The 24890-nt window shown below is 43.7% G+C and overlaps 1 protein-coding gene across 11 annotated transcripts in view; it reads right to left on the bottom strand.

Moving 5' to 3' along the window:
- The window catches only part of cdc42bpab (CDC42 binding protein kinase alpha (DMPK-like) b), a 72440-nt gene that overhangs the window by 37199 nt on the left and 10351 nt on the right, over positions 1-24890 (bottom strand). For all 11 annotated transcript variants that reach the window (XM_082504560.1, XM_082504561.1, XM_082504559.1 and 8 more), the window contains one exon: positions 1717-1808. In XM_082504560.1, the coding sequence (XP_082360686.1) occupies positions 1717-1808 (92 nt within the window). The remainder of the gene's footprint in view (positions 1-1716; positions 1809-24890) is intronic.

Below are 24890 nucleotides of genomic sequence, written 5' to 3'. Positions count from 1 at the left end.
AGCCAGCGAGGTGTTTGAACGTTGGGGCCCCAACTGGAAATACTAGTCGGTTAAACTAATCAGTCGTATATTATTAACGCACAATGACAGTTACGTTTTGGGTCACCCCGCTTTTCTGAGAAAATGCAAAGAATAATGCTTAATGCATTCAACCTGCAAGGCACACAGAGGGTAGCAGCATGACCGAGCCAAGCTGGCACTGTGTGCGTGTTTGAGAAGGCGGCACGCTTAAAAGAAGGCAGCATTTTAAATAGATTTTTATTTGTGAATGAGTCTAAAGACGGCTCCTAAAGACATGCAACAACTGTATGGACAGATTCCACTATTTTCCCTGCTTCCTCTGAAGGACATTCAGTTTTCCACAACCCGGTTCATCTGGTCACTACGCTCGTGATCATAGGAACAGATTGACCGGCTAATCAACAGCACTGCTTTTATACTCTTCAGCACAACAGACCATTTCACCAGTCAGTATATATCACTAATGATGTGACCTGATCACCCTCACTAACCTCTGGTGCACACCCAGTCATTTTGTTCTTGAAGCCTGAAACTGCTCAGCTCAGAAAAGAGAAACAAGGTCACTAGCAGACGTGCGAGCGGGGAAGAGTTAACGAGTTTTGCAGCTCCCTTTATCGTCACAGCTACTCTTGACCCGGGGCAGTGGAAATAGAAGCCAGCTTCAAATGAAAGGCTTGTTTCCTTCTCCAGCTGACACAAATAAAGCGCCTGGTCACAGTTTGATGAAATAAGGTATATTTTTATGAGCCGATTAAATAGTAGAGCCACGGGACAATCACGATGTCTCCCGAGCTAATTTCATTTTTCTGCCACGCTACACCCGTAAAAACACATGTGGTTTAGTGAAAAGGCCGCTGGAGAGTTACCACGAGGTAGCTCCGTTCAGGAGTCAGGCAACATCACCGAAGCCCGAAACACAGATGCACTGCGTCACGTGACTGCACATACCAGCACTCCTACCAGCAGCTCGCCCGCATCTGATGCTGGTGCTGCCAGGAGCGTCCACGTCCACACAGACTGACATTTCTCTCTCGTTCCGTGTATCAGAGCGTCTTCAAAGGAATTCCCCAGCTTGTTTCAACAGATTTTGGATAACAATGCCAGATATGAATTGTCTGCAAGCTTGGAGCAGGGCTTACGACGAGCATATCAAAGCTTCTCGTAGAAAAAGAAAGTCTGAGCATTGTCAGCTTCCATGCGAGCTTTCGTTATCCAACAGTCATCTGTCCCTTCAACATTCCCCAGCTTTGACATCATTACCTGAAACCAGTGACAAATGCATTTCAGCTTCCCTGCGGGCACACATAAAAGAAATAAATAAACCCTCAGTGGATGGCTCCTCTGAGCTCGACTTCATTCTGTTTACAGGTTCAGTGTGAGCGAAGCTTCAACAAGCTCAGCTCGTGCTGCAAGTAGAGTCATGCTCATGTGGCGGACCAATGCGACGCGCTGCTGTTGGAATGCAGCAGAAAGAATTCAAGGTTGAAACGCCACAACACTCAGCTCGCACAACACGGGTATTAAGGGTTCAAGAGAAATATTGTCCGTTAATCACGTCGTCTCTGCCTCAGGGAGGACATTTCACACAATGATCATGTGACCAATTAGAGCCCATTACAGGTAAAGGGACAGAATCCATCTGCAGGTCTGTGCCTGCTGCAAAGGTTTGAGTGTGACATTAAAATAAGGTGTTACCTCTCCAAAGGCTCCTCGTCCAATCACTTTAAGGATCTCAAAGTCTTCCTTGTGCAGGCGCATCTGCTTCACTTTGGATGTGAAGGGTTTGGCTGGAGAGAAAGAAGACAGCGGTCAAGTCAGAAATTTAAAAAACAAAACAAAAAACACACCAGAAGAGTTTCTATGGATAACATTCTGGTGCAAGCTTTTCAATTTTGCTCTGTACAGATGTCAACCTCCAAGTAAACGGCATTCGAAGCAGCAAATAAACAGCTGGCCATTCATAACACCGTAACATAATCTAAAAATGTGGATGATGGAGACTGTCAGCATTTTATAGCCACGTTTCATGGTCATTGTGCAGTAAAGAAAACGATACACAAAGAAGAAAACCAAGATAAGGACACGATATAAACGCTGTACGAGTGACAAGTAACAGCAATCAGCAGCACCAACGTGTCACTTTAGCATTTCTAACAAACGTGGCTGGACAGGTGTGTGACATCATGGCAAAACACCGATCGACCTCAAAGGTCTGACGTCACACCGCGTCATCACGGCGTCATCGCCGAGGTGCTCGATGCAGGCAGGAAAGTGCTGCAGGGAGCCCAGAGCTCCACGTCCCTTCACCACATTGAGGACACTGGATGAAGAACTCCCGAGACCTCCACCCAATCGAATCTGCATCTAGGCGAAGCTCAGAGTCCGTGATCACAATCTGAGCGGCCAGTCTGGTTTTCCATTTCTAAATGACATCACTAATCACCTTTGGCGCTCAAAGCTGGAAGCTCTAAAGACTTGAGCCTGAAATGACCCACGCTGGTGGAAACATTTGTGTTCGTTATGTCATAACAAGAAGCAGCCACTACATTCCCACGTATAAGGCCCCGTGTTCCTCTAAATGGACTTTAAAGTGTTTGTGACCACCTGGTCTTTACAGCAGATGACAGCGGATCCAGATAGGCTGAACGATGAAGCTGGCTATTGTTAGGTTTCTGGTTGGGGGAGCTGCGAGGGATCTGTGAGGGCTGCTGACGTCCTCTCACAAAGCTAGACAGATTCCATCTAAGGCTCACAAAGTCAGCGTTTCCCTCATTTGTGGAAGGCTATTCAACCACTTCCTGGTTTACATGATCTCAGCATGCCAAGGATAACCTGGACGAGCTGAAAGTTCACCAAGGTCAGGATATTAGTTTCAGTGACGGCTTTCTGAAAAAGTTGATAGATATATGATTGTAATCAGAATTATTTATGCCTATTTCTCAACAGGGCTTCAGCAGTCTTATTAGCCACATTTAGCGAGGCTAGCATACATCCAAGTAGGCATTCGAACACGAGCGCACGTTTGATGTTTACGTACAGTCGCACTCTTGGTTAACAAAAGACCAAATCTCCATCTGATGTACAACGGGCTTGTGTCGGAGGAAGAGAGACTAATCATCAAGCTAAACTTGTCTGGTTGCTGTAACTTTACAGAACCTCCAGTGTTGGAAGAAAAGAGGACTTTCTCCCACTGAGAGACGGGGAAATGCCTGCCGATATAAAACAAACAGGTCACTCATAGCTCTGTTTTCCTCACACTCCTCCCGACTCCGCCGACAGCTGGCCTGCTGTGACCGCAGGGCAGAGAGAAAGCGAGGGCCGGAGTAGTCTTGGCACACATTTCCACAAACCTAAAACACACAAGCAACCCGGCAGTGACACTGCGTGAGGCTGGGAAATACATGTTTAATCATATCATTAATTTTCCTGCAGCGTAAGTCGACCAGAAGCACTGAGCTGAAATGTAGTGGTTGACCAACCGTGATATATTTGGAGTCAGGAACCAGCTTTCAGAAAGCAGCCAGGGAAATGCGACAAGTCTGCAGAAACGATGACAAACAAGGCTGCGACACAGCCGAATAGTTCTTTCTCACAAAGCGCTCTTGTGCGTACTTGCTTCGCTTTTTCATGCGTTATCTAACCTCCTGACAGAGCCAGCTCCAACACAAATAAAGAGCCAAGAACTCGATACGCGGCTAGAAACAACATATCCAAGCAACAGCTACGTCTGCGTATCCCACATGTGTGCAGCTACACGGTGTCCAAAGGTGCCACACTGAAAGAAAGAGCCTGGACATCACTGTGTTTGTGTGCTCGCAGCAGGCAGGCGGTGGCATCCCACTTCCTCAGGAGATGCTCCGGCAAACCACACGACCAACTGACTGAAGTCACATGTCCCCAGAAAAAACAAAATAAAAACATACGTAGGTTCGAAAACCAGTTTCAGCCAGTTTATTTTACCATTAATTTTGACCATCACCATACTGGCAGGTTCTCGTGTTTGAGGGTCAAATCAGTGGAAAACAAGAACTGGAACAAGCATCTCCACTCTGGAGACCAGCTCGACCTAAAGTGACTTCTTGAGAACAAACTAAATAGAAATGAATAAAGAAACAATAGAAACTTTTGTATGTTCTAATTATTTTCTAACTAACGTCTGAGCTCCATGAGTATGTACACACAGAGCAGCAGCAGTCACTGGTATGTGAGAACATCCAAACCAAGGTTGAGGCAGTTCACGTGAACGGTGATTGAAATGAGCTCATACGATATGATTCATTTAAGATATGATGTCCAGCTATGTGACATTTTTAATCTTGCCCTGTACGAGTGTCACGCACCAATCAGTGACTGTTTTATTCGCCACCACTCTATAGTCGCCATCACTTGGCTCCGGGCTGATGGGAATCGTGCTGTTTGCAGCAAACTGTGGTTTCAGCTGCCAAACACCATTTTACCCTCTAACCTGATGTGGCACGTTTGCCACGGTTACGATAACATCTTGCTATGAAATCTAATATAAATTCATTTTAATTCCTGTATCAAAGGTAAACAGCCTGAGCAGCAAACAATTAGACAGGCGATTAAATCCATTTGACACGACATTTTTCTCTTTACTGGGAAAACACAGCGGAAGGATCCAGAACTGCTTTTACACTGTAAAGACAAAAAACCTTCATATTCAGTTTGTCGTGCATAAACTGTTTATAACTGGATCCTAACATAAATGTTGATGGTTGAATCAGCTGTCCACGCGCCCAGCAAACTCTCTGAGACCACACAACTGAAACTCACCTCCATAAAAGCTCAAATCCAGATGCGTTTGTGAAATTTTCCTGAGGACATCAGGGGGATTTGACAGCAGTGTCCCAGCTCACTACGGGAAACTCAGCCTTTCAAAGCTTCCTGTATGCTATACGTTTCCTGATCAACTCCAAAAGTTGAATCAGATTTTGGGCCGAGCCAGCTCTCTAATAAAGTTGTTCATGGCACAAAAATCAAACCAATCACATAATCTCTGAAAATAATAGCGATGTGTTCTGAAATTCTTCACGCCAGTTTCCATAGATGCAGTTATGGTTCAACACAGTGGACACAGAGGGCGTCGTGTAATGAAACCTGATGTCAGACACCACGTGTAGCTTACGTTACTCTGCCATACTGACCGGACTAACTGCTAGGATGACCACACCATCCCTCGCAGCCCACACGTCACCCGCCTTGCTTCCTCACCACTTCTACCTTCTCCAAGTTGACCCGACGAGGTAGAGTCGGAGGCCTATTTGGACTGTATTACATATAATACAGCAAAAAAGCCAAAGTCAATTCTGGCTGCACTCTACAAATAAAAGCTAACATGGCGGCCGGCCGTAGAGTAAGGGGGAGAGAGTCACGCCAGCCGAGAAGGAGAAAACACTGATTAGTAGCTGCACGCTGACTCAGGAGCGCCACTGAAGCAGCCACATGAGATACGGCTTTCATCTGTGAGCCAGGAGCCCACAGGCACCGTCCACAACAAAGCAAAACTGCAAACACGGACACAAACATGTGCACGCAGACACACAGGGCTAATTCCTCACATCTACATCTGACACATAATTGCTGACTCCGTCTTGCTTTGGCCTCGGCAGAAACTTTACAGTCAAACATATTACACGAATCGCTTCTCTGAACAGGAATCAAACAGGATAAAAACCACTTGAAAAGCAGATGGTTTATTAGTGAAAGGCCCAGATATGACTCTGTTACACTTGGCTATAATTTACACACCCGTCATAAGTTTGAGTGTTTTGGAAATAAGAGACAAATAAGGACCATTTTAGTGACCCCCCCAAATCTTCTGTTTCATAGGGGGGCGGTCTCTCTCTCTGACTGCACTCACTCATTTACACGGGGATCAGTTTGTCCATAGATCCATAAAAGTCATGCACATGCTTAAACAAAAACACATACCATAAAGTATGATCACACAACTCAAGCCACTAGCAAAGTAGACACATTAAAACATAGCAACCGTTGCTATGACGAGGTGTGGTAGGGATCCATTGCAACACTGCAAAGGTAACCGTCCGAGCCTCCAAGCCTCAGCGTGACTGCAGCAATGTGTAGCTTTTTAAAATAAAGACACGTCAGTGCCATGAAATTGTCCTGCAGGAAGACAGTGAGGCGCAGGCAAACAAGTACAATGAAAGAAAAATATGCACACTACAGTGCAAACACACACACGATTTAGTAGAAGGCCTTAGGATGCAGCGAAACTGGAAAAACACAAGTGACGCCACCTAATCCACACAGCCAGACCGGTTTAGCCCAAAATGCTGAGTGCTTATCGAGCCCATCTTGTTCCAAAACCACAAGTCAGTGCTGGTTTGTGTGAAAATCACTGTTTAAAAAGGTCGACTGTTCAGGTAGCAGCTGTCCCCCAAAAACCCTGGACTGAGAAGACAGACGACAGCATAGACCTCCAGGCTGTGTTGGAGAGAAACGTAACTCTGGGTGTACCTGGATGCCTCTGATAGAAAATAAGCCAACCTGTGAATAAAATAATGCAAATATTTCCACTAAAGTCATATTCCTGGTTTGTTTTTGGCCTTTCCACACACTGCGGCTCAGAGCTACATACACTGGGACAAAGATTTAGACGGCGCTCATACATTACGCAGGCAGCTTCTCTACAAATGTTGTAATCCACACAAACTGAGTCTCGACTTTTTAAAGACTTCAGCTGTTAATGACAGACTGTCTAAACTGTACCCTGATGTTGCACCAAATTGTCCTAGATGTGATTACTCTCCTGTTTCTTTGGGGCACATGTTTTGGTCATGTCCCTCCCTGTATGGTTTCTGGACATTAATTTTTCAATCACTGTCAGCTATATCGGGTGAAACACTGCGGCCTGACTCTTTGATAGCTATCTTCGGTGTACCTCGGGAAGAGCTGAGACTCTCTCCCCTCCACAAAAATGCAATAGCCTTTGCCTCGTTGCATGCCCGCCGTCTGATACTGCTGAGCTGGAAGGCGTCGAACCCTCCTTCCTACGTCCATTGGATTAGAGAGGTGATGTTGGGATTAGCTCTGGAAAAAATTAGGTATACCGTGCGCGGCTTGGAGAGTAAATATGACAAAACCTGGTCGCGGTTCATAACTCATGTCAAGAGTCTGTCTTTTGCCTGATTTATTGTTCTTTACTTGTTGGTAATTTATGCTCTTGCTCTCTTCTCGGACTGCTGTCCATAGTCTCCTCAATGCCCGTACTTTGACTGTTGGGATTTCTTTATTCCCTTTTTCTTCTTTGTTTCTTCTCTCATGTGCCGGGGTCCGGCTGTTGGTGCTATAATGACTGTCACAGATTGGTTTGAGTGTTTCTCCCCCTTTTTTTTTTTTTTTTTGTGTTGTGTGTATTGTGCTTCCTGGTTGTGGGGATGCCACCTGGATGGGGGTGGGGGGTAGGGTTCGCAACTTTTGTAAGAAATTCTGGACTGTTTTGTTGGAAAACTATAAATAAAGTTGTAAAAAAAAAAAAAAAAAAAAAAAAAAAAGACTTCAGCTGTAAAAGCATGTAAAGATTACACTGGCGACAGTCACAAAATACATTTTATATCAATAAAGTTGGATAAGATCAAACTCAGATAAGGGAAAGAGAAAAGAAGACATGCAGGACAAAATGTAAGGACACGCTGCAGGGCTTCATAAACACGTGCAAGGTCCAAAGAGGAGTGCATCACAGGAAGTCTCCCAGCAGCTTACACCAGGACAACTAAGTGATGGTTCAGGATTACCTGATCCGGCTCCAACTATAAACTTTATCAAAAGGAATGTTTTTAAAAGCACGGAGGACGTCAAACTGGGAGCTGGTTCCACAGGAGAGGGCTGATAGCTGGGAACTCGGTCTTCCAGTCTACTGTTGGAAACTCAGAACCACAACTGAGCCTCCAGTGCTCGGTTAGGATAGTGTGACACTATGATTTCTTAAGAATATGATGGAGCCTCATTATTCAAGGCGAAGAATTTGAAACCCGGGTCTGGAAAACCAAATTCACAGGAAAGAGCACGTTAGGCAACTGTAGGATAAAAACATGAATAAAGACAGAAAGGAGAATGAAAACAACATTAAGTTCAGCTTGTGAGAGTAAGTGAGGCTGGCAGCACTGGGGAATAAAAACAGTGTGTGGGTAGAGAGCCAGAAAAGGCATCCCAGTCACAGGCAGCGGCTGAGCCAGTTACAGCAAGTGTCCAAACCTTGCACCCGCGACGTGCTCCAATCCCATCCCCGACCCCGGAGTGGGATTGGAGGGACATCTGGAAGCCATAATAAGTGATGTAATGACACAAAAATGCTGCTTGCAAGAGAGACAGGGGAGACAAATGAAGAGAGGCCTTTCAGTATCTGACGTGAAGAAGGAGAGCGGCATGGACAGAGACGAGCAGAAGGCTTTTCCTCCTATCTGACCAAAGTGCTGGAGAGACAAACCAACCATAACCAGTCTTCATGGACTGGAAACAAATAAGGGTAATACGAACAGGTCTGAATACTGCTGGTTATGGTTTATTTTTATCCTTATTATTAACATTTCAGAAAAGATATATTATTTAATCCCTTGATGAATATCCAAGTTTGCTCAATTAACAGTCTGTAATTTGTAATGGCAGTCAATCTGTCAGCCACTTACAGATCCCTGATCTCAGCTGGCTGTGTGTTTAAAGCACTTTCTTCTATTCCAAGGCGTGATCATTTGGACATGGAAGAACTAAAATGACCATCAGTAGTCCTCGGTCTGGAGGTCCGTGCTGGCTGGATGATCATGAGAAAGGTGGTTCAGCCCAAAAGTAGACGGGAGGAGCTTGTTAATGATCAGATTTGTGAACATCCAAAAGATTTAGCAAAGAGTTGGGATCAAATCAAATCAAGCATCAACGCGACCAGCTCCGGTGGTTCTTCCTGCACGTCAACAAAGCAGAGGCCAAAGGAACAGCACGTTAATGGAGTCATGGAGTGGCCTACCTGCCCTGCAGACCCAAACCTACAGAGAAACCTGTGCACAGAGCTGAAGCTTCTCATTGTTGAGCAGCAGTGAAGGATTGAGAGGGCTTCTGTAAAAATACAAAACCCCAAACCTGGTGACCAACTAGCAGAAACGTGTGACCGCTGTGCAGCCACAACGGTTTCTTTAACATTAATAGTAGGTCACACACTCCTACTCGTTTTGTGATTGTAACTTCATACAACTCGACTGTAATGTGGAAATATTAACATTATGAATATATTAACAATATTTAATATTACGTAATATTTGGAACAAACCGTCATAGCTTTAAATTAACAGTAGGGGGCAAAAACACACCGGGGGGGATAGTGTGCTCCCACACTGTATCAAAGCGCACACGAAATCATTGTGGTTCGGTTCACTATGGCTGCAAAAACCAGAAGAGACGGGATGAAGACAGGATCCTCTTAGAGCCAACATGGCTCCCTCTGTGCCTCTAACATGAGCGGGATCACTGCCTGCAGGGATAAGGATCTAAACACGGTCCTGGCTATTTTTCATACAGGTCACCTAATATACCAGCTTGCAGTTATACACGGTCACTGGTTTTTCTAAATTATTGCAGATGGCATGAATACGACATCTTAGTGATGTCAGCAGAAACCCACCTCCCGTATCATCTTCCTGCTTCTGCTACTTTATCCTTGGAATGAGGTCATAAAGCCGTCATTCCCAAACAAGGTGTAATCAGCTTCTCTGTTTAAAAGTTTCCAGCTAACAACATGAAGAATGAGATATCCATCCTCTATTTTTAGGAAAATGCTGCCATTATAATCCGTTCCACACCCATCATGCCCTATTTTATATAAATAAATACAAAGCTTTGGTCTCCTACAAATAACAGCTGCCTGATTACAAAAGTACTTCCCAGTTAAATGAAGGCTGAATAAATACTATTAAGTGAGGGCTATATAAATAGTACAGCAAGGTCATCAAAGGAAAAATGAAAGCTGTGTGATTCTAATAAGCTGGTCCTTAAAAGGGAAAAGGACTCGGTGCCAGAGGCACTTCAAAAACCAACTCTTAGCAGTTTAACTGCAAGTAGCTTAAAAACATCCAGTAAATTACACAAATTACAGATGGAAACAGAACCAGGCCCCTTTCAGTCACAACCAGAGGCCCCCCAACAGATGTGCTGCCAGGCACAACCTGCCCAAAGGTTTGTGCGTCCATGCAAAGACCTCACAGGTGATGTCATGGGGCACTGAAAGAAGCCAAGAAAACAGATTTCGTGACGTATGATGCACGTTAGCTGCCACAGATGTGGGCCTACGCCACTAAGTCAATCACAAGGATCGGAAATTTAAAAAGGAGAACTAGGGGTCGCTTCCATAACACATTAACAAGCCTTTAAGCATTAAACTGTATTTAATACTAGTGTGCACACCGGCGACACCAGCATTCCCAGTGGTGTCTGCCTGCACAACCCTCCCCACTCTACCACCACCAACCTCAAATTCCACTCCATGTCGTTTTCCCTTCCCTAACATCCCGACCAGTTTCTTTTCCTTCCCATGCCTTCATCTCTACCAACATATAAGCCCCTTCTCCCTTTCCCTCCCTCTCTCTCTCATTCCTGGTCTTTTCCTGCTCCGTCACACTAATAAGAGGGCAGGAATGGTCAAAGGCCTTAAACTAAACAATCTGTGCCCCACAGCATTAAACACACAAACAGGATGTTCCCAAAATATTAAAAAAACCTCAAACACCAAAGAAAAGGAGAGGGCAGGGCTTGACAAAACAATAGATCAGATCTAGTGTGTGTTACAGCTCCGAGACTGCTGCAGCGAGCATACACCCAGGCCAGGCGATGTGAGACAAGCGGAGGGCTGGGCTACATCACTTTCTGCTGGCTGTACAGGAAGTTTTCACAGGACTTCAAAGAGGTCTCCGAACCAGCACATCGACCTGTTCAACCCACACTGCAAACAAGTCGATTTACACAATTCTGTGTCAACACAGCGTCCCGATACCATCTGCAGATAAAGAGCCAATATGAAAGGAGCCTGGCAGGCTGTTACCCAGCTCGGCCGGCTCTCCTTACTGGCTGCCGCTCTGCTGGTGGTGGAAGCACCAGGTGCTGCATTGTGCCTCTGCATGGTGTTGATAGTGCACATTGATAACACAACAGGTTTTCAAGCACAGTGGTGTGCAAGTCACACATAGTCTTGATCACCTTACAACATATAATAATAACTAAATTGATGCTTAAGATGCACTGGAAATCAAGGCCACCAGTATGACTGGTAGAGATGCACCGATTGACTGGCAAGGGACAGGAACTGGACGATTTCCAGCATTCCAATCCCAGACTGGAATCTTGTCAACTTCCCATGTCTGATTGCAACATGCACACTCACAGCAACATGCTAATATTCAATTAGCATAAAAATCCCTCCCTGTGAGCGAACACAAAGTTTGCCAAAGAATAAACACGAAGCTAATCAGACACCTAAATCGACTTCACTGATCTGAACTCGGACATTTTAAAGAAGCTAACAAAGGGAAAGTGGCAAAAGCTAAAAGAAATTAAAGCTCAGAGCTAGCTACAAGTTAGCAGCTTCGGTGTAAGCAAAGGAGCAAAGAAAAAGTGTGATGTCTATAAGATACCGGAGAATGACACAAGTACTTAACTTTTGTTATGCTATACTAACCTGTTACTGCAAATAAAACTTTCATGTGCTTTTATCAAGTGGTGACAACTAAAACTAAAACATTTGTTTAGAGATGGGGAATGTTAGCCGTGAATAAAAGAGTAAATAACAGTTAAAGTTTTAATGAAGATGGGGAGAGAGAAGGATAAATCAGGTGGTTGAAAGGTACACCCGGTTAAAAAGCTCAATCCCTGGCATGTCTGTCTCCTTTTGCCAGGACAATCAGCTCTAACGGACTTAAAAACACATACATGTGATGTTTGGTCTGAACACATCTCCATGTTGGAGAGAGGTGGATGTTACCAGAGAAACCGTGACATGAATTTTACTGCCAGCACAAGACTCGTTTCTCAGTCCAAGGAACAAATGACTTTACGGCAGCCTCTTAGTGCCTGTACAGGGCAGAGCTCCCACATCGGCCTAAAAGGAAAACACTACTGGGTGGTTACAAGAAGGGCGAGATAGATGCCGAGCATGTGCTGTGGGAGTGTTCTGCAACACAGGCGGCGTTTTCCAATATCGTGTGCGTAAAAGTTCCAGTTGGCACAGCGCGCACGCAGCAATGTAACTAGACTGGGACATGGCATCAAGTTCCAGCAGCAGTTCATAAATTTCAACATCAGTTAAATTAAAGTCATCAGACACTTAAAGAAGGCAGGAATTTATTGCCAGTGGTGTTCCAGCACCAACATGTCACAACACACTGACAGATATTACAGCACACATTTCCTATTGCCTTTTCTGGGCTCCTCTCCTCCTCTTTCCAGTGCTACAGTCACTGCTAAAACAACCCAGCACTGACATTGCACCATTTAAGGCTTTGATTCCCAATGGGACCACCCATACTATAAATGGATCCACCCAAATGGATTAAGGCACCCACTTGCTTGTACTTTTCCTAAGAGCTCTAAATCAACAGCCAAGTAGCCGACAATGATGACAGCATTTAGATGGCTCTGCTACAGAATGAGAGAGACTTTCAAGTCACAGGTAAAGACAGTGAAAAGGCATGCTTAATAAAAAGAGACAGTAAAAGGAGGGAATGCAGGAAATTCTTCCACTGCCATCACCCCAAGAGCCATTTGATCTACAGACGTAAGGTCTTTTCTCCTTAGCATTAAGATGTGTTCAAGCTCTCTGGTGCCATGTATGTATCATGATGCAGGTGACCCAAGATCCCTTTCATGAGCTGCAACCCTGCCCAGGTAGGCACGTTCACGCTCATGCTCACAGGAAGAACCTGAAGCTACGGCCACGAGAAGAAAAATAGTGACAATGCCACACAAAAAAGCAGGCAAAAATTAAACCTGTTGTCATGGCAGAAAACCTGCCTCTACATCCTCTCGGACATCTCTAGGTATCCTCTGATGCTTTTTTTCAAATACTGATTCAGACTGTGCAGGAATCAATCTTCCAAACTAACCACATCTGGCTGAAATTTAGCACCAAAGCTAAATGAATCAGCTGTCAGCGGGAGCAGACAGAAATGAACTATTGCTCCACTCGACTGAACTTTTCTACAACCATTCTCTATTTTCATGGTTTTGTAGAAAGGACAGCTCATGAAATCACTGCCAAAACCACAATGACTTAGATAATCCATATATTTACACAGGCCATTCTGTCCTCCTCCCTCTGCTACCACAGTGGATCCGTCACTACATCACTACAAAAGATATTTGCAACAATTTACAAGATTCTGTCGAATCTGAAGCTACATAGTGATCGCTTTCATTTTAGATGGTAACAATGCTCAAAACAACATGAGCCCAAGAAATGCACTCCAGTCATGTGAAACATAGCTGAAAAGACTTTAACGTGTTTCTTGTTCAACAAAGGACTCTGCAGTACATCTGCATCGTCCCCAGTGGTGCTAGTTTTTGTCATTATGCAAAAGTACTGTTTAAAGGATGGGGAAACCTGCAGTCAGCTGAGACTGAAGAAGCCACCTGAGTCAATGACCAGACGTTTGCCCCACTGAAAACGTCCATATGAACAGAATCAATTTGGGGGGGGGGGGGTCCTCACCTGGATGACTGAGCATGCATCACGTCATTCTCAGTCATCATTTCTTTATCTAATCTCGAGATACGTCATCAAAACCAGAAACGTTGCGTTTCACTTGCAGTCCAGCAAACAAAGTAAATGAGACGTCAGTTGATCACACAGTGAGAGCCTAAATAGCCCCTAATTCAAGAGCACTTTAGTTTCCAGTGTGCCCCGTCTTGTCTCTGCACCCTATTGGACCATCTGAGAAAGCAACACAAACTGATAAAATCTCAAGGATCGCTGCATAACCAGTGGGCCTCCTGTTTGTGCATCTAGACCAGCATGAGGATGAGTTCACACTAGAGCTGGGCGATAGAACGATAACGATATGTATCGCGATATAACTTTTACTCGATAGAGAAATTAAGCTATCGCGATAGACCTCGCCGCTCTTGTCCTCTTTAAAAAAAAAAAAAAAAAAAAGAGGTCAGCCAATCCAAATTAAGTAGCGCAGAGCCGAACCAATCACAGCCGCAGCGTCACGTCGCGTGACTTGTAACGTACAGCACAAGTGCCAAGCCGCACGTGTGTTTGTTTGGGAAGCAGCCAGCAGGTAATGGAGGAAATGAGTGTGCCGACTAGAAAAATCAACCGAGCGTGACCGAAGAGAAAACAGATGATGGTTCCAATGCCGGAGAGATTGTCGAACGGAAGAGCCATAGAAGTTCCATAGTGTGAAGGTATTTCGACTATTTCAAGTCTGACAAAAAACAGAGTAGCTGCACTGTAAATTGTGCCGAAAGCAAGTCTGGAAATACAATAAACTGGAGCATGCGTCACACTGTGCGCCACGTTATTGTTTCGGTGAAATGAATTTCTACAATACTGTTAATTCTACTCTCTGCAGTGTTTAAATGCTTACATATACACACAGTTACTGTCCGTCCACACATACGACTCGGTTCTGCTTCTGTGCCCCAGCTTTGTTTACTTTTTCCCACCGAGGCTTCTAGACTTCTGATTGGCCAACATTTCAGCACGGTTAGGAATCTAGCGCCACCTGCTGCTTTGGCATGTTCATAGCAGCGTTTTCCTTCATTTCTGCCTTTATGTGTGGACGGGATTATTTTTTAAAACGAAAACGGAAAATCTCCGTTTTCAAAAATACCCGTGTACGTGTGGACGTAGCCTCAGTCTCTGACTGGAAGCGCTAATTCGTCATTCGGCTTTTGTCAGACTAAAGTAACTGTTAAAACTGTTTGAAAAGCTCAGCTATACAACAAGGAGAGATTGAGAATTTCCTTTTAGTTCTCAGTTTATTTGATATTGACAAAAGTTAGTCAGTTTTGTCTGTTCTTCTGTAAAACAAAATAAGATTTATTTGTAGAATTAATATTTTGTTTCTAAGTGGAATTGACAGTTTAGTCTGTTTCGTTTGTTCTATTTTGAAACTTAAACGCTTTAGCGGCTGCCTTTTGTGTAGTTTGCAATATTTGCCTTTATCTATCTGAAAAAGTCTCATGTTCCTTAAGTACATCTACCCTGTTGAACTTATTATGGGAAATAAATATTTAAATAAAAACAAGCTGCTGATTATTTCACATTTTACTTGTGAGCAACGGCACATTTAAATCTTACAAATATAGTTATTTGGCTGATATCGTGATAGATATCGTTATCGCCTGAAATGAAAAAAACATATCGTGATATGAAAAAATCTTATATCGCCCAGCTCTAGTTCACACCAAAGCAAAATCCAAAAAATACAGTTTAAAACACAGAAAAGTTCTTTGTCAAGTTACAAAGTAAGTCATTGCTAGAGCCCCAACACTGTGCCACAGTCTTGTAGTCCAGATGGTGGCCCCTCCGTTTTCAAGTGAATATTGGGAAGGCTGTAATGTTAACAAACTGAAATATGGAGAAAACCACGAAATTACGGCTTTCTGCTCCCAAAATAAATGAAGGGGACTGAAGTGCTATATATACACACTTCCCACTGCTGCAGCCATGCACAACAGACACTTTCTAGGCCACAACCAGTCGCGTTCACTGCGAAAAAATACTAGCTCTGCTACTAATTATAACCTCCAGTAGAAAGGTGTCGGTGCTGGGACTTGTAACCAAAAGCATGCTGAAAATATTCATCTGGCAACAGCTGGGCAAGTTAGGACGTGCTGCTGTTCAGAGCCAAGGGAAGGTACGCGTATGACCATCACCGAGGGATGAGCGGTGAGGATGAGGCAGGGCTGGGTGTTTCCCAAGCCATTATTACAGAGACTAACCAGGTTCATATTACAAATGATCAAAGTAAGCAGAGATTAATATGAGCTAATAATCCTTTAAATGTCTTGCAGAACAAACCAGACTTCTTGCATAATTCATAATTTATTTAGGCACAAAATCACTACACTAAATTAATTCAATTAACCTGAAAACCAATTATAGGATCTATCCAACAGTTAACCAGGCAAGGAAGCTCAGGTCTGATCCATTTAGGAATTCTCCATGAGCTCAAGCTCGGCACTGTAAGCTGTGAGAACAAACAGCGGCTGCACAATAGCCGTCAGACACTTAGATAACAGTTACAGGGCTAATGACCTCACTGATAAGGAGATTGAGTCAGGCTACATACAGCGGGGACGGCCACTTGTTCTGACGAGGATGCGAGACAACCCCAGGTGATCGCCGGCACCGAATCTCTCAACATGCTGATAACCGCAGGCTGCACAGTGCCGGACGTAGCGTGGAGTACCACCAGGTACTGCTCCACCTCCACACACCTGCAGTGGGTGCGCACAGGCTGAGGGTCACGTTCCTGTCTCCCATCATCCTTTTACTGCTGGGTGGACTCATCAATGTGAGAGAAACAACCTGGGTTTCTAATGGAGAACGAGGCCACTGACAGAAGAAGCCGACTTTATTTGGAAAAGCAGAGGAAACACAGATAAAGCGGATGTTGCTGATACCGCCCATAGAAAGCTATTCAAGTCTATTGGAAACCATTAGACCTCGTCACACGTGAGGGACTTTCAAATCTATGAAATATTTGAAATTTTAAAACAAAGCAAAGCCTCCATCAAGGATCTGTGGTTACGGCCAGCTTACTGTCTGCTCAACACCCCAACCAAAGGGCAACTGTTCAGTTACTTAGAGTCTGTCTTTACAAAAGCCTATAAAAGTCTTTCTTCTTCTTCAGCATATAAACGTTTACAAGCATCAAGTCAGAAGAATGCTCGCTTCAAGTTAAATGGTTCGGAGAAATAGAACAGCCTGTTTCGCGAATGCCTAAGCCAAGGCCCAGCATTAAATAAATAAGGATTATTTTAAACCTGAAAAGATGAAAGTCCCAGAATCATACTCAAAATATGGAGTTGAAAAAACAATGTAAAAATAGTGTCAGTTTAATTGAACCAAATGGCCAACAATAAAGTTTTGTGATTTTACAGAGACTCTAATGTACTAATGAGTCCAAACAAACTTTTGTCCCAAGGAACTGCTGAGCTTGTGAGAACGGTTTGGATGGGGAGAGGATATGACTGCTGTAGGGATGAGGACAAAGTATTTAAACTGTCCAACAGTATCAGGAGGGAAAAACCTCACGGATTTCACAGTTGCTTGCTACAAACGCTACACACTCTTTCTAATAAAAGCCCAAGCTGAGAAATATTTGATATACATGACGTTTCCTTCTAATAAACATGTGTCGCCTTTAAAATCTGTCCAATCAATGAACAGGAAGGAAAAATGAGTGAAGCACCTAATTGGTCTTGTTTTAACTGCACGAGGGGAGAAAAAAATGGATTTGGGGTGATGCCCAATTGTTTTGTCTGTATGCTGACCTTCAGCAGAGGGAGGAAACGGTGTGAGGCAGCTGTCTATATATAGAGGTGAACAACAGAGACGACTCAGTGGAAAACAATTGAGATGACAATCAGTTCGACCGCAGGATTTCCACCAGAGGCTTCTCAGGAGAGGGACGGCGCAGGACGGCGTGGTGGGCTGTGGGCTCGTCAAACCACAAAGAATTCATTTTAATGTTTGGGGCAATTTTAAGACGTCTATTTACAGTCAGTCTCTCGGTTGTGTGCATTACAGGTCACAAACCCATTCTCACACACTTATCCACAAAACCACCAAATCACTGTGTGTGGAACAAACAGGCTTATGAGACACTGGGTAACCAGACTGCCCAGCATTGCACAGACGCTTTGTTTTATCATCGAGAATTCGCCCAGACAACGAATCAGCTGCACGCAAGCTCCACCGGCCTGAATGACCGCCATTCAGGTGGAAGATGGAGAATTGTGCTGACGAGCTGCTGACATTATTTGACTCATGCGTCTCCGAAGGCAGGAGGTCAGAACAACGAGTGCGAGAGACATAAATGCATAAAGCAGTGTAGATATTAAAGACAGGCCTAAAAATAGGCAGGTCACTGTCAAATTCGCCACCACGCTACGAGCCAAGGTCAACACTTGATCAGTGTCAGCAAGCAGCACGGAGGCACAAAGAACGACAACTACAACCGATACGAGCCAGCTCTGTGGGCTCCCCTAATCTATTTCAACTATTTCAATTTGTCCTCATTGCTCGTGCTCTCATCATCGTCGCCTAATTTGTCACATTCCCCCCTCTCATTATCCAGTTACGAAGATTGAGCCGAAATACCACAAATTGCAAGACTGAATGCTTATGTGTCCCAGAGTGGTCTGACTAAGCACACACGACTGACAGCGTCCATCGTTTGGAAACGGGGGGGGGGAAAGCCGATCGAGGAACTTTAACACATACCATCACGGACAAACGAGCTACAGTGAGATGTTCAGTGAATCCACTGAGTCATGTGTGGGTGGGAGTATTAATGTATGGGACAAGGAGCGGGTGAATAAGAGAAATTCAGCATTACTCGTAGCTCACTGAGTGCAGTGTGTTATCATGCCGATCAAACTACAGCACAATTAGCTCGATTACTGTTTTTGACCGTTATCCACCAGCTGCATTCCTTGGCTACAGTAGAGAAGATGCTGATGTGCAATATGATGCATATATGTGCAACATAATGCTTATTAATTTCCACTGTTTGGCTATGCGCCTCTATACTTTTATAAGTCTGTATAATTTTCTTTAACTCTCATTTCCAGCTCCAGTAGAGTCGAATCCTGGACTCTACTGGAGTAGTTTTGTATCCTGGCAGTTAAAAAGAATCCTTTATCTTATACTGGACCTTGGTGCAACCCCTCAGTAGGGCTGGGCCATATCATACCGTTCACGGTAATACCGGTACAATGTTAGCCAACGATAAGAAAATGAAATATTGCGATAGAATATGGGTAAAACGCGCATGCGCAGTGCCTTTGTTTTCATACGCACATGGCAAAAAAATCACGGCGGCGACAGAGAATGAGAAGGGAGAAAGCGGATCGTTGAGTGACACAGATGAACCAGAACTGGTTTGTAAAAATGCTGCAGTGATGTGGAACTGGTTTGGCTTTTGTCCGTTAGATACACAACAAAGCACTATTTTTGGTAGAGCATGCCAGTGGGCCGTCGTTATTACCGTGTTTGTCAGAATAAGGTGCTCTTAAATCTGGGAGTAATCTGGGTCCTAAACTCCGCCCCTTCAGGTCCCAAAGTCAAACGAACACTGCGACATCACTGAGAGTTAAACTGTCTAAATTCTTTCATCTTTACTAAAGTGATCAGCGTTGCTGCTTTACCAGGTGTAACAATTAAGTTTAACATCCAGGCATCCATGAAAACAGGATTTATTACACTTAACGGAGTTAGAAGTTAGCAGGAAGTTAGCTCGCTAGTTTCCTAAGCATGATATAGCATGTTCTGACTGAGAGGTTTCTGAAGCATTCAAGCGTACAGCTCTGCCAACACTTCCAACATGAATGAAGACAGGAAACTAAATAGCAGTGACGTTTGTAGGGTTACTGAAGTTGGGCTAGCTGGTATATAATGATGTGCTACGTGATTGCTAGCGACACAGCTATGTTAGCATAACATAAACAGTGAAGCTGGAGGACGAACACTAACACTTTCCCACTAGATAAAAGTTAGCGTGAGGGTTCCTGATGGTCAGGAACAAATGTAATCGCATGGCAGGATGCTGTAAACGGACCAAACTTCAGTCAGGAGAACAACTGAGATAATCCATCCTAGGGCTGCTCAATTAATCGAATTTTAATCACGATTACGATCTGGGCTTTCAACGATCATTAAAAATGACTGAGCCGATTATTAGCCCCTCCCTCATTTATCCGACACCTTAAAGGCCGGTCCGTGAAAATATTGTCGGGCATAAACCGTCCGTGGTGCAAAAAAGGTTGGAGACCGCTGATTAAGAGGACCCGAGGGAAGCTCGGAAAGCTAAGCAGAAGTTATTTGGAGAGTGACTGCCGTTGGTTGAAAAGAGAGGTAAAAAAACTTCAGTGGTGTTGCACACTATTTTATATTATTTTTTTAAAGTCATTGTTAACCCTTTAAAGCCGGTCAGAGCAGCACGCTCCGTTTTGCGTAACTATTTTTAAATCCCTGTAGAACCAGAACCGTGTAAGCTAGCGCAATAATTTGTTTTGCATATGAAACCGGAGGAGTTGTAATTACATCTGATGCCATCAGCTTGTCCTCGGTCACGGTTTCCTTCCACATAAAGCTTTGCAAAAATTGCATAAAAAGCGCTTGCAGGAACAAAAACATAATATTCCAGAAACACGCTTTGCCGATCCTATCAGCTGTTCGTAACACTTCCCACAGTGAAATGATGCACCTGCTGTTTTCTTTGCAAATTTGCATCATAGGATTGTTTTGTTTTTCCTGCAGTATATAAAAATTGCTGTATCTCCAAAATAAAACTATGAAGACACTCAAAATAAATTTCCTGTGGTGGGAAACTATTTTTTGCAACTTTATTGTATTTAAAGTTTTGAGGGATAAACCTCTTAAATTTCTCCAAGTAGAAATATATGTAAACAAAACAAAAGCGATTTTCAATTTTTTTTGTAGTTTATTGCACTTTTTTGCAATTTATGTAATTACTATGCACTTAATGCAGACATATTATTAAAATATGGGCTATAACAGTTGTATTGATGTATAGCAACTTGAAATGCTCCCACAAATGGCACTACAGCATGTAAAAAAAATAAATAAAAATAATATAAGCTCTGGTGGACTTGGTTCTATAGTAGGTCTTAAAGGGTTAAATAAATATCGTCAAATAATCGTGATCTCAATTTCAGTGAAAATAATCGTGATTATCATTTTTGCCATAATCGAGCAGCCCTAATCCATCCACAATACAAGGTTAGTCATTAATATACTGCAACAACATGGGAATAGAGCAGCTGATAGAGAATTCAACATTAATGAATCAATGGTACAGAAGTGGAGGAAGCAAGAAGAACGAGTTTAATAAAGTTTGATTTATCTGACTGCTTTGTTTCGCTTAATGTGTCTTATAATCCCGTGCACCTTATGGTCCGAAAAATACATATTTGACTTTTTTATTTGGCACACTGCAGTTTAATGTTGCAAAGCACCTCTTTTTAACTTCAGTGGATATTATACATGGTTATGCTCAGGATATGTCAGCACATTTCTACTGGAAATGCCTTTTGGTTAAACTTTCAGCAAGGAATTTGCATATGCACTGTTAAATGTTTATATAACTTTAATGCACATAAAAAACAGCTGCCTGTTTAAGTGAAAATCAGTGGGTGGAGCCCTGCTCTACCCTCAGTTCATCAAAGTTATTTTAATCCAGCTTTGTTCTGATTGGCTGCCCCTCCTAACCAGAACATTTGATGTCTTAGTAACATCATACAGAACAAAGAATTAAAAAACAAACAAACCTTTGAAACGCGCCTAAGGATCGCAGTAATTACCTGCACGTACACCAACTTCATTATCTGAAAATGTGGTCATATTTATTATAAGCATCCACCACTGTAATAGTACCTAATAGAAAAAATCCCTATTAAAATCAGTTACTTTGAAAACAGCAAGGAGTGGATAAAAATGTCGCTACATTTCTCAGCAACTGTGGGATTTCATAGCCTGGCTGTAAGCGGCTGCAGCACTGTTCTAACACTCTTGCTAATTTGGCCCCTGGTGTGTTCAGTCCTTATTTAGTCTGAGCAAATTCAGAGGGCAAATACCAATCCTCTCTCTTTGGCATGAAGTCCCCTTTTACAAATATGACAGCATGCAATAAAGGATCAAAGTGTGTGCTTTAGCAGGGATGCAGCTCGGCTCCGTCCTGTCAAGATGCTGAAGGTTGTCTACATTGTCAGCTTCTACACATGTGGTGCTTTATGCACTTCATGTTAAGGTAAAGTGTGCAAACATATCCTGAGAAAGAGAGGAGTATGAACAAATATGCACAGCGCGTAGCACTGCTGCCCTGCACAGACACAAGCAAAGCCAGCAGTCTCTGTCACCAGGCAAAGCTGGGATGCAGCAGTCTGGGGGGGAGGAAAGAGCAAACAGGGCGAGAAACAGGAGGTGAGGAAAAGAGGAGAGGATACTGAGGCAAAGGGAATATTGTGCTGTAAAAGTGTGGAGCACTGGACTGAATAAAGCAGTGAAAGAAAGTGAGAGCTGACAGAGAGAGGGGAGCAGAGCGAATGTGCGAGTGGTGCTGGTGGACAAAAAGCCAGACCTGGCTTCATCGAAACAGCTGCCGCTCTCCCCAACGTTGCACCTCAGCTCCAAATTCCACAGGCAGCCCGGCCGTGAGGGGCTGGGGCCTGAGTCAGCGCTTTTTACACAGAGCTGAGCCCTCTGCTCAAAGCAGCCGGGGGACAACAGAGTCCTGCAGCAGCCACGTTAGTCAAAGGTGCTGCACTCGAACCATCAACTGATTTCATTTGGTTTTTCATGAAATAACCAACGAAAAGCTTTTTAAACTCCAATTATTGCATCAAAATTACATTTTCAGCTACTAATGCTGTAGTACCATTACATAAAAGGTAAATAGCCTGTATTTGTGTAGCGCTTTACTTAGACCCCAAGGACCCCAAAGCACTTTACACTACATTCAGTCGTCCATCCATTCACACACACTCACATTCACACACGTAAAATTAAATAATGCTGCAAACGATGCATCAAAGTCAAAGGTACTGACAACAATAGTAAAAATTGGGGCTTGACGATATTTAAAATGATCGAGCTAACCCCTGACAGTGTTTACATCACAAGTCAGAGACAGCCTCCACATTATCCACGCAGCGGGGGGTTCCACGACATCGACTGGTGGCCATATCAAGAGCCACGCCGGGTTGTAACACAGCAGCAGAGCAAAATAAAAACTACACTAGCAATACCTCAGGGACGACTGAAAACTAGTCCGCAGCGTCACCGAAACACAACTTGTGACGTGCAGTGGCGGGACTCTCGTCATGGCACTGATTGCCTAATTGTTCCTCCTGCCACAGCTGGTGCAATAACCAATAAATAACATCCCAATAACTGAAGAAAAAAAAACATATCACATGCCTGAGTTTGGATGCCCATCTGGTTGGAATGAATTCTTACTGGGACGCGACAAATGCCGATGTTACGTTACATCCAAACTACGAGATAATAGGAAATATAAATTAGGAACACGTTCCCATTAGCAGAGCCAATGTCAAATAAACTCTTAAGAAGAAAGAATCGTTTCCCTGCTGGCAGCTAGTTCAAGCCTGGACAAGCAGAGGCTCTTGGCATCTGCCTGTACCATGATGAGATTTTAGGCCAAATCGTCTGGCTCCTCGTCTGGATGTCAGAGAAAGATTCTGTACGAGGAGGAAAAAACAAAGGTCCAGGGAAGATCATACGCTGCAATTTTCTCCCATGTTTGTGAACTAGTAAGCAGTGACAAGGCAGCTGAGGTTAAACTAAGAGGTGTTTCTATGGTGTATTGATAGTCATGTGCTTTTGTGCTGAGGTGTTTTTTCTGTTATCAAACTGTTCTCCCACCAGGAGCTCAGTCTGAGTGGAGTTTTTTTTCTCCTCCTCTTACCTCATGTAGTGTATTTTCGTTGTTTTTCCTATCAGCCTACCTTTCTGACATGTCTCCCCAATGTGATGTTTGTGTAAAGTTGGTCAGAAGGTTCCTTTGTGAGTGCGCATGCGCCATTAGCGTGCTGCCTGCTGTAACCCCTAATTTCCCTCGGGATGAATAAAGTATTCTGATTCTGATTCTGATTTTGACCTGAGGTCTGAGGCAGTGGAGGGTCAAGCTGCTGGCACATCAGCCAGCTGACAGGAACATGTGGGTTTAAAAGAACAACAACGAAGAACGATGATTTTAGGCTACTTGCACCTCAGAGTTGAACTTTTCCCTCTTTGAGAATCCGACCATGCTGAATACGTATACAGAAGAACACCAACACCTTCCTTAAATATTACATAAATCATACAACACAGTGTACAAACAGTTTGAGCTGGACTGAGCAGAAAATGCATTGAGGCCAAACTGTGGCTATTGTGCATCGACTTTATGGTGGTTAAAGGTGACGTTTTCTCCAGAAGGTTTCACATCAAAGGTCTATCACAGCACAGAAGAACAGCAGTGTCGTTCGAGTGCACTGAACAACATCCACAGTTAATGTAAGACATGAAGAGACTTTCAAAATCCTTCACATAAACACTCCGTGTGGTTTTAATGAACTAGTCTTTGAAATGCGCCTCTCTAAGACCTTTTTTCCAATATCACTGCAAAATGGTTTTGTTTCCTCAGTAAGGCCGGTGACACAATTCCAGTTCAGTGAGTGAGTATGGGAAAAGACAAAACTATGCAAGCGAGCGCCTTCGCCAGCTGGCGATGGGACCGTCTCAGCTGAATGGGCTGAAAGGGGGCGAGCAGTTTTCCCCAAATTCATCCTTTGACGACATTTCAATAAAAAAACAAAGAAAAAGGGGAACACACTGTTGGTCAGTGTGTGGCGTTGATGAGTGTGACTGCTGTCCGCTCGGTAAGTCTCGCTGTTGCTGACTAATTGCTCCTCTGAGATTAAGAGTCATTACAGGAGGAGACCAACTTGTTCCCCTCAGCATGCACAGAATAACAATAAAGCATCGAGTCACACTGAAGTCTCAACAAACTCCTCTCAGCTTCAAACTGGCAGCAATTACTTAAGTAAAAGCCCTGAATGAGGTTATCTGAGCACTATGTACCAAGTATAAG

The sequence above is a fragment of the Aulonocara stuartgranti genome (genome assembly GCF_965226115.1).
Source record: "Aulonocara stuartgranti genome assembly, chromosome: 15".
NCBI classification, from domain to species: Eukaryota; Metazoa; Chordata; class Actinopteri; order Cichliformes; family Cichlidae; genus Aulonocara; species Aulonocara stuartgranti.
Note: the sequence above shows the minus strand (reverse complement) of the source record. Positions and strands in the feature narration are given on the sequence as shown.